At 33.9% G+C, this 11,472-nt stretch overlaps 1 protein-coding gene across 1 annotated transcript; it reads right to left on the bottom strand.

The window, feature by feature from the left end:
• Positions 1-2,339: 2,339 nt before the first annotated feature.
• LOC106640464 (cytochrome P450 6k1-like) lies at positions 2,340-6,122 on the bottom strand. Its single transcript, XM_014354520.2, has 5 exons — positions 5,471-6,122; positions 4,831-5,052; positions 3,270-3,544; positions 2,705-2,885; positions 2,340-2,505 (listed from the first exon to the last, which is right to left on the bottom strand). The coding sequence occupies exons 1-5, from the start codon at positions 6,120-6,122 to the stop codon at positions 2,342-2,344; spliced, it is 1,494 nt and encodes a 497-aa protein (XP_014210006.2). The 3' UTR covers positions 2,340-2,341.
• Between the last annotated feature and the right edge of the window lie 5,350 nt (positions 6,123-11,472).

Raw genomic sequence — 11,472 nt, 5'->3', positions numbered from 1 at the left:
CCAACCAGCCAAATGATTTCTACGCAGGAAATTGTACCCCTGAAGTACTTAGTGATTTATGAATATTGAAAGTTTAGGTCCTAAAATTTTTTATTCCGAACCCTAGAGTTGAAGCTTTATTTCTACATAAGACCTTGAGAATAACTATAAAATATTGGGTTACTCACTGAATCAATACTAGGATGTTTTAGATCGATCCGAAATTACATACCTAAGCACGAATTTTTACTGCAAACCTTTCGTACGTGCCCGTTAGAGTCACGCAGACTTGCAGAAACTTTCATGATTATCGGTAAATAATTACGTTATTGGTGTAGTTTGGTCCTTGTTCATCAACTGTTATTATATCGAGCTGTGCAAAAAAACTTCTTCCACCCTTTGGTGAAGAAAATATAATTGGACGCTTGGTAAGTTTAATTGTACGCTATTAGGTATATTTTCACCAAATCTTTATTAAATTAATAGACAATATTCGCGAGTTGTGTTACAGTTGATATAATCGACAAACCGATGAAATTTTTTATTTTTGTTCTTTTTTTAATGTATATTGGGTCAATACTTTAACCATCGATTTCCTACATAAAAACATAATGAGTTCTCTTGGACCAATACTCTATATACTTTGCTTCATCAGCTACTGTTCAAAAACGTACTCCTAATTCATTCGATTGAAAATTCAATGAAAAACCACAAGGTAAATGACTGTCCGTTCAAAAACTCTAGTGAAAAAAAAAAATATCGCCAAGTACGTGTGAGCTATCTAGTTGTGTCCTTTTACCGTGACTCCCTGCCATTACAACCAAAACTAACAGCTCCTGCGCATAAATAGACGAAACGACCCTATATGCGTATACCCCCAGTGCTTCAAAATGCACGTCCACGTACATACGTCGTTTCTCATTAGACGCTCGGCATAAACAGGCAAAAATCACGTATACGAGCCAACGCAAAGAAAGCAAGTGCCCATGTGGGACTCTCTCTCTCTCTCTCTTTTCATCCTCAGCGACAAACGGAAAGTGGAATGTATATTATAATGGGGTGTTTCGCGGGAGCCTCGTAATGCATCCCGTGTGCCTCCCTCCTACCCCTTACGATCATTATCCGTCCTTTATTTCGCTCTTTCCTCCTCGACCACGCGAATTTTCGCAATGCCTTGTTTCGGGAGAAAATGAAGGCGTCGCGCGTGTACGGGTGCAGTGTGCATCATCTCGAGAGGTTGCGTAACGAGAGACAAAAAGTCATTTGCGCGCATTTTCAAAGTGCGAGAGGAGGAGGAGTAAAAGGGGTGTGGAAAAAAAATCGCACGGCTGTAGTGGGATAGGCTTGGCTTGCTTGTGTATTGCAGTGAAGTCTGAGGTGGGGAGAGGAGCAAAGGCAGCGGGGGGAGGGGTGTTTCCTCGACGCAAATGCGACAGAGTCGGTGATTGTGAGACTAAGAGATGATGCTCTTTTGGAGGGATTTCACCGAGTACGCGCGTGCAACGGGCACGGGTGAGTGTATGCGTGGGTATTAAGGGGGTGGGAGGGGTGAGGGTCGTAGCAGGAAGTAGGCTGGGGGCACGTATGGGTGCGAGAGCGGAGACTTTCGGAGAAGGAATAATCAAACGCCATTATGGCTTTTTTCTCTCTTTCTCTTTTTCTTGCTCCCTTTTCGCGTTTTTTTTTCTTCTTCTTTTTTTCCTTTCTTTCATACTTTTACGCCCAACGTGGCGTCGCTCTCATTTGTTTCGAATTTCGTGGGGATGAAGATCTTCTAGGGAATTTCCCGGGGGAATTAAATTTTTCTAATGGATCCGTTACCTCCGTCTCGGACGCGAATGAAATTTTCTAGACATTGCTTTTTAAATGTATGAATGTGATCAGCAAAATTAGCCAATGTGCTGTTTCTATGACAACCGTACTTTTCAACTAGTGCATGATAGATGATTGCAGTCCGAGAATGATGCCCGAATCAGTGAGAATTTTTTTTCAAGGTTTTAACGTGTCTTATGGTCCCAAGATTTTTCAAGGTATATTTCATAGTCGGTTCTCAATCCAACTGAGATTTTGAGAAAGCATTTTTAAATTTTTTCAAATTGACTCAAATAAAACATGGCGTAGAAGCGAAATTTTAAATAATAGTCGTGAGGAGAAAAAAACAAATTTTTACGACTCGAAAATTGAAATTATTTGATAAAATACTGATGTAAAGTTAATTAAATACACATAAGAAAAAACGATGTACTGTTATTAAAAAGACAAATTATTTTATATTACTGATTCTGTATGAATATTAATTTTTCTTCCCTTTAAAATAACCCAAAGATGCTCATTGAAAGTAAAAGCATCAAGTATACTAATTTCAACTAACAATTTTCTTAAATTTAAGGTTAATCGATTCTTCTGCTGATGTCAGTGAAGCTTTAGAATCTAAGACTACTGTGGTTCCAGGATCAATCGTAACGGTGTATTCTCGTAGAATCATCGTTAAAACTACTTTGGTGTAAAGTAGGCCAAGCTTTTTACCTGCAACAAAAAAAAAATATTGTTCAAGCATATGTATAAATAATATAATAATCAAAACTGAAGTAATATACAAAAAATGAGTGATAATTTATTAAAGTACTAAATGTATCATTTTGATTAATAAATGATTAATAATGTTTCAGTGTTGCCAACCTAGAACTGAGCGGAGTTTTAAGCAAAACTAAGACGTTTTACGCACCAGGGCACATTCTGGGACCGATTCCAAATGAAAGGTAAGCATCAGACGCCGTTTGGCCGCTATCGAACCTGCTTGGATCGTAAATCTCCGGTTGCTCGAAGAAACGGGAATCCCAATGCATGCCATAGAGTGAGATGAAAATTGGAGTTCCTTTTTCTATGATGATGCCAGTATCAGGGATCTGTGCAGATTAAGAACGATGCATAAGTCACGGACGAGAGTAGTCACTGTGGTAACTTACTGGCGATAAGTTTATGTTTGTATGGATAGTAATAACGCATACTCATGGAAAGTATATCATTCACCTACGTGTACGTCTACTTTTACAAACGACTTACTAGACTTCAGTGTGATTACCAGGAGAACTGCAAACAATAGTTGGGTCTAAGATGTACACGAAAGATGCATTTATTTCTGCCTCACCCATTTTCTACCAAGGGCACAGTAAGCGTCCAAACGTCACAAAAAACATTGTTTGAAGTGTCGAGAATGTGCGTCTATTATTCTTTTTTCGATAAAGTAGTTAGTGTTTAAATGCAATACTTATGATGGAAAACTTTCTTACCTCGTAGTCTTCATTGGTTAAGCGATCAAGAGTCGGTACAGGTGGATACATCCTAATGGCTTCATACACACACTGGTCTAAGTATTTCATGTCGTTAAAACCTTTGTGGGTCAAGCCGTGCTCCTTGATTGCACGTTCTATGTCCTCACGTGCCTTATCTTGAAATTCAGGGTGAGACGCCAGCTTCATGAGTGTAAAGGAAATGGAATTGGCGCTCGATTCGAAGCCAGCGTAGAACGTACCTGTCAGATTCACCAATTGTTCACCCTCCATGCCTGTAATAGTAAAAGTTTCATTTATTACCCTTTTAGTTTGTACATACAAAGACAGTTATGATACAAGCATTATGCAGCATATTTTTGATACAATAAAAGTATATCAGTGAGAAAAAAAAAAATTAAAATTATAGAGAAACTCCAGCAAAAATTACCGTTCTGCACAGTAAATAGGATGCAAGTTGACAAAAAAAAAAATTATTATTTTTAATGGTTAAGATTGTTGTTTTAACAGCATAAATTATAGTTTGAATAGTTAAAATTATGGTTACAACAGTAAAAATTAAGAAAAATAAATTTGATATTAATTTCATGTTTCATATGTTTTAGAGTTTATCCTTTAATAATTGAAGGACGGTCTTCTAACATGATTCATTCATTATTAGGAAGATTACGAAGAACTGCTCAAACTGTTTCTTATAAAGTTAGAATAATATTAATGATTATATCTATTTTAATTTTAAGAGAAGTAATTCATTTATTCAATTTAATGAATGTTTAAACATAATTATGATTTTTTAAACCTAATTTTCCATTACTGTTAATTTTTTTAGTTGGATTAGTAGCATAAATAAATCGAACTTCATTAATTTTTCTGAAGGAGAATCAGAATTAGTTTCAGGATTTAATATTGAATGTATAAAAGAAAGATTTTCGTTAATTTTTATTGCATAATGTGGGAAAATTATATTTAGAATAATATTATTAATATTTTCATTTATAAAAGAAAAGACTTTTTATATTGAAATTTTATTTAATTTATTTAGTAACTTTATTTTTAGTTATTTGAATTCAAGGAACTTTCACTCGATTTCTCTATAATTTTTATTATTTTTTTCTCCCAGTCTAGTATGTAATTTTTGTGGGTACCCTGGTATCTGAAAGGCATAATTGCGTAATTAAGTAAAAATGTACCATGACAAATTTTTTATAATACGTGTATTTATGGAAGTATATCACTGATATCATTGCTTGTCTTATTGTTCCTCTTAAGATTTAGTTATTAAATTTTCAATGATTCTGAGATTATTTTTGTCAACCAATTTTTTTTTTTTTTTTTTTTTTTTTTTTTATAGCTGACGAAATAAGTAGTAGCCTGGCCAGCCTGTTCTTCACTAAAGTTACTGTATAGGGCACACTATCCTTTTTTATAAACAAATATATTACTTTTTCTTATCCATTAATGAAAAATAGGTTTCATGTGGTAAACAAACAATGTTCAATTTTATTACTTTTCATTTGTATTGTATAAAGAATAAGTTAGCCGTACAAGTTTTATTACTCACTGTACATAGGATTTTGATTGCTGTTTTTCAGGTCGATAAGTGCATCGACAAAATCCCCTCGTATATTGTTAGTTTCTTCACGATTATTTATGCTATTCCATAGACAACTCCGTATTAATGTTTTGTTTAATTGAAGGTAAGATCCAAATAATGTACTCAGTTCTGGTATGTAAAACAGGTTTAACAAAGCAATTTTTCTTTTCAATCCATAGAATAAAGCATCTCCTGAAATGCAAAAGGAGATGAATGATTCGATTATAAGAAAGAAAACTTTGTAGATGAAGTATGAGAAAAAGCTATGAAAATATAAAATTCTATGATTATTTTTTCTTATCTCGATAAATATGTGTAAAGCTCTTTAATATCTAGGTGAACGATTACTACAAGAAATAATAAATATATTTACGGGTTTAAACTATTCTATAATTATTATGATTCAAATTTACTCTAACACTAAAAAAAAGTAGAGGTGGTCCAAGTAATACAAGTATTATCAAGAATAACAAGAAAATCCAAGCAAAAATAACTAAGAGAAAACCACAACAGTGTCAGGATTAAATGAAAATTGAAATCTCATGGTCATAACTACAAGAAATTTTGCAATCTACAATGTGTTACATCGTTAGAAAATTTAGGAAACATTTACCAAATTCGGTATGGTCGTTGTGATCATGAAAGGAGTCAACTGTTATGCCGAGAGCAATGTTGGTAATGGCATTATTCGTATAGTTGTAGCTCAACTTCTGAGCATCGATTATCATACTTTCATCTGGCTCATGGCTTTGTTCCTTAAGATAGTTCATCATCGTCTCAGTTGTCTGTATCAACAGAGGCAGCATTTGCTTTAGTCTACCACCGTTGAGTGTGGGAGTGATCTTGGACCTCAGATATTTCCAGGTAGGATTCTTTATACCAAACAGATTAATCATGCCCATACTGTCCATCTGTTGACTACCTCCAAAGTGCCGGTCTGAGAAGTTTTTAAAACTACTTATCATAATATTTTTAATAATCTTGGGATCGCGAAGCAGCAGACATGGCTTGTGGAAGATGTAGAAGCCAACAAAAGGCGCATCCTTATTGATGGCGGAGTTGTGGAGTACACCTATGTGCCATCCTGGGGCAGTGCGGAAGAGCATGCCATCCTTGACGTGGCCAAACACTAGGTCAGCGTTTGGCAATTGCTCGACACCTCGCCGGTTCCAGTAGTTTAGCTTGTATCTAGCGTAGGAACGAAACAGCACGAGCGCCACAGCCCCGAAGACGATTGCGAGAAACAAGCTGAGAAACATTGTTATCCAGATGACAGGCTTAAAAAAATGTATTTAATTATGTTATCATTATATTGACGATGAAAAAGTTCAACTACTTTAGAGGAAATAGCTTTAGTTATCAGTAAAGAATTTCAAACTTTATCTATCTCTTTGATGTATAGTTATTAGCAGGTTACGCACTAGCTAATCTACAAATCATTGAGTGTTTGATATGAATAGCCTTCTAAGAATAAACAACAATTTTGTGTGATAATTCCTTAGATAAAAGTATATCAAAACTTTTTTAATTCAAGATTTAGAATGGATTACAAAAGATATCAAATTCATTTTGTGTTTGATATAATTAAATTAATTTTCTTTATTATTTTCATGATTATAAACTAGTGATCTTATGCTTTTTAGAAATTAAATTTGTTATCGCTGTATTTTTAAAATCATAAAGTGATTAATTTTATTTTTTTATCATTAAAAAATGAGTTCATTCAGTTTTCAAAGAACAAAATAAACATTTTTTTTTTTAAATTCAATCTTTTTTTTTAGTCTTTCTAGAATAATTATTATATCATTAAGTCTTTTTGAAGTATAAATTGCTGCTTTTACATTTTTTAACGTTAAAATACAGTATTTTTGTTTGAAGTGATGTTATATTACAATAGCAAGGTTGTCAAATCTAGAATATATAGCGTTACCATGTGAAAGTCAATCTCATACTACGTAGTTATGGGATATAAATTATAAAAATGTTTCTGACATTAAAATAATAAGGTAAAACAGTCACATAAAAAATGTATTAAAAATAAGTTTCTCAGATATCACTTGTGAAAGCAAGTAAAACCATTTTTTTTCAGTCAATAAATCTTTGGAAAATTTTGTTTTTTCAACCAATCTTATTATTACTTACTACAAAGTAGTCGTATGCTTCATAGCTATGAAAAACTAAAAAATAAAAAAAGCAATTAAACGTAGTCATACCATATTTTTCTATTTTTAGTTATTTCGATATTAAAACAAATATTCAGTCTAGTGACGTGGGTGCTCCGTACCAGGGATACTTATTTATTGTATGAATCTAAACTTTATATTTCCTTGCCTCGACTGTGATAATACAAAAAGTTAATATCCGTACAAAAACTTTAAAAGAATCAACTCCAAGGAATCGTGACTTCCATCTCTTTAAAAGAGACGAATTATCAAACAAAAATCTCTAAAGTTTCTCTAGCAAGCAAAAAAAAAAAAAAAAAAAAAGGACTACGCCATTCTGCAGGGACATGGAGGGAAATATAATTTCCGCTTCCCAGGCTAGCATTGCTCCACGAAGAGCAAGTATATGTATCGAGCCAGATACGCGGCTGTCAACGAATAGAGCCAATAATCGCTGCTCCGCAGTGCTCCATTCGCTCTCTCTCTCTCTCTCTTTTTATACCCAATATCTCCTATAATTGGATCACGCGCGCACAAGCTAGATAATGTGATAACGTCGCCGTCACCGTGGTCGTTGGACCGACAGTGTTCGTGTCACAGAGAAGCAGCTATTGCTATCTCCCAGGAATGCAGGGTCGGGGTGAATCGGCCGTAGTGCAGGCGTTCGACAGATTGTGCCAATTTCCGAAACAGAGCGGCGTGACTTGTGCCGCGTAATAGACTTTCATTATGCGGGGCCTGCTTGCACGTGACTGATGCCGTGGTGCTTCATTTAGAAGAGAAATGCGAGCAACGAGTGTATGGATTAAACATTTTGATGGCGAGTGTCACTGAATTTTGGGGCGATGATGAGCAGGTTTTGACAGACTCTCGAGATGGAGGGAGTAAATTTGGGAGACGAAGTAGGAAACATGATATCGAAGATAATGCTTTGGATTCAAAGAAAACGTGTGACATCATAATTAGGATGATAACAATAACGTCCTTGATGATTTAGATAGCTCATCACTTGACCCTGATTTCTCAAATTAAAATAAGATTTTTAGATTTAGTGATAAGTAAAAATAGTCATTTTCATATAAAAACAACAACAACAACAACACTCATAATAATAATAATAACAATAATAATAATAATAGCAATAAGAATAATAATAACAACAATTTTAATAGTAATAATAAAAATAATAATAACGTTTATTTGTAGTAATTTAATACTTTGAGAGTTCATATTTGTTTATTTTTACAGTACATAAAAAATATGTCTACGTATTGTACCTACTCCTACCTAAGGTCAACCGTAACATTTTTTTTCTCTTTGGTACTAATCATGTAAATCGTATTTTTTATTATGGTTGAATGTACAATTGTTAAATTATTTAAAAAATTTTTTTACACAACAAAATAAAATAGCCAGGTTACGATGATTGAGGCAAGTTTAATTGGCGAAAAAAAAATTTTTAACTATTCTTCGTCTCTGTAAGAGTCATAAATCTAAAACTCACGCTTGGCCTCGCGCACACCTTTTGCTTTTTCTCGTAAAATAGGATCATTAATATTCCAAGTTCATCGTTCCAAGTTTCAAGTCATTAAAAAAAATTTTTTTCCTAATTTTTTTTTTTTACAAATTAATGCACAGAAAAAAATAGCAGCGGAGAAAGAGAGAGATAACGAGAGGGAGAGACACGGAAAAAATGACTTCTAAAGTAATTCAAGCGGCTTTATCACAGAAATATCCCTAACGAATTGGTGGGCCTCTCTCTCCTCTCGCCTCCCACCCTTCTCCCTTCTTCTGCTTTGTACCAGACCAATGTGCATTAACGCGACGAGGCGTAAAACCCGAGTACCAGCGATTACTTCTAAAAAATGTAAGGTACAAGGAGGCTAAAGCCCCGCCCTAGCCCCCTTAGGCTCTCTTTTTTACTCACTTTTCTGCTTTCATTCCGCCTCTTTTCTTCTCCACCGAGTCTAAAGTTATAACCCTGGTGCTTTTCTGCTGACGTGCCCGCGACTTTTTCACGAATGTCCTGTATGCTTGACGAATTATTCCCAGCCGGAAATGACGGAAGCGTGCAGTTTTATACGTGTAATGTGTGCGTGTGCGCTTATTAATTTCATGTGGCTTGAGAGTCATGTGCATGCATAAAAAAAAAAAAAAAATTAAGGCACCTTTGTTACGTGCTTAATGAAAAAGGGGCTTTAATAGTCAAAAAATGAATTAATAAACAAAATGAGTAAGCAAACAGCGTGGAAGCAGATTTGATAGTTCATGTTGTCCGTTGCAGAAAGTAGACTACTTATGAAAAAAAAAAAATCTTTAATGTGAAAAAAAGTTTGTCACAGTTAACAATTTGAGTCAATCTTACTATAGAGCTTTTACTGTACAAGCAAACATATACTCCAAGTTTTGAAAAATCAAAATCCTTCGGAATCATTAGAAGTCACGAGGGAATATTTCAAATCATTGAAAATGTTTTGAAAATATCAGAATTTTTATTATGATTTCGTAATGCGCAGTGACTCACTCAAGTCTCATAATTAATTTTTTTCTTAGTTATTATTTCAATTTTTTCTTTGTATTCACAAGCACACGTTTTTGTTTCTTACAATTTACTTGACATAAATATCAAGTAAAAGAATTTGATGAGTAAAATATTCATAGCTAAATAATGTCACTTTAAATACCTATTACGTAATAGGATTTTACTAGAAGAATAGTAAACGCTTAGTAATTTTATACTATAAAAACTTTCAAGTGATTTTTTTCGATAAAAACTGTTGTGCTTCGTGAATTTAAGGGCTATGTTTATCACTGAATGGATAAAAACACTTTTTTATTTCTTGGAACTAACAAAGATTCTTTAGAAAAGTGTCCAAACCTTATGTATAAAGCCTTAAAAACAACTTGGAGTGCATACAAGTTGAAAATTATTTGTGGTTGTAGCCGCGGGCTTTGACTACGAATTTGTTACTGATCTTCCTTATTGAGTCTAAAATTTCTCTCGTCATATCCAAGCAAATCATTATGCCAACAGACACCTTATATCATGACTGGACTAGCATTAGATTCATAACATTTTTATTTTATTTTTACTGATCACAATGTTTCGCACGACTAATTATCTCCAATTATCTACAAGTACTTATTTGTAATAATAGTCTCAAGGTCATTTAACCACTTTAAAATCCAATCTCTTTGTCTCACCTTGTATATTGCAATTAACTTGACATAAATATAAAATAAAAGATATTGACGGCTGTAATACTCATAGCTAAATAATACTCTTTTTACCAGTACTCAATGAAAGTGATTATATTATGAGCTTACATAATTTCTCTCCAGAAACTCCTCATTATAATCATAGTTTGAGATTCCTTGTGATTTTCATTGCATCTAATTATTGTAGTTTTAAAATCTCACTTTTAGTATAATTTGCATAATATTTTATGTTTAATACTCATAGAATATAGAATAGTATTATATTACTAGAGTGCAAGGTAGGTATGTAGTTTTTAAGAATGGTATGAACCCGAAAATATTGTATAGAAAGTCAAAATACGTACACACCAACACAAGAAATTCAAAATAAATTTTTTAACAACGGCTTCTATGAAAAGTTACCAGTACTCTTTGTAAGAAGATAAAAAAAAATGCAAAAAGCTCATGAGATAGCCATGTGGTTGCATTCGTGGCTTTTAATTCAGATTTATTACTGATCTTCCTTATTAAGCTTAAAACTTTACTCGCTATATACAAGCAAATTATTATGTCTGCCAGCACCTTTTATTATAATCAAAGTACTGTTAGACTGATAACATTTTTATTTGATTTTTATCACTCACAATGCTTCACACGGCTAATCATTTCTAATAATCTACAACTACTTATTTGAACTGATAATCTCAAAGTCATTCAACCATTTTTAAATCTAATATCTTTGGATAGCTAACAGTATACCTCTTTGGTTTGTTATTCTGTAGAACATTGAAAAACAATTATTAACCAGCAAAAATTGCAAAACTCCCGTTTTCCCCCTTCCTACTTCTCCATTTTCCCATTTACGTTGTCGGACACCTCTCACTCGCACACGCACGCACGTAGCAACCTTTTATTCTCATGCTCATTCATTATCATCGTTGCCTTTCTCAACCGTACCTCTGCACCCTCCTCCCTTTCACCTGCGGCGTACATCCATCAAACTAACCATCCTCTTTTCTCTCACCTTTTATATCTTTTAGCTGTAAACTCCGGCGCGTCGTCTCGCGGATTGGCATAATCTTTCAAATGTCTCGTTTCCCGCGAGCGAGCTTGCGATCATTGTGGGATGTCGTTATACGAGCCGAGAATAAAAGGGATGAAAAAAAAAAAAAAAAAAAAAAAAAAACAGCTATAAAACAGAGCGCAAGAGAGAAGGTAGCAGCGGACGTCAAAGTTTGAAGCTTAATAT

This window comes from Copidosoma floridanum, unplaced genomic scaffold (genome assembly GCF_036245765.1).
Source record: "Copidosoma floridanum isolate Cflo_tuat_1 unplaced genomic scaffold, Cflo_Japanese_pri ptg000006l, whole genome shotgun sequence".
Classification (NCBI taxonomy): Eukaryota; Metazoa; Arthropoda; class Insecta; order Hymenoptera; family Encyrtidae; genus Copidosoma; species Copidosoma floridanum.
The sequence above is the reverse complement of the archived record's forward strand: the minus strand, read 5'-3'. Positions and strand labels throughout refer to the sequence as shown.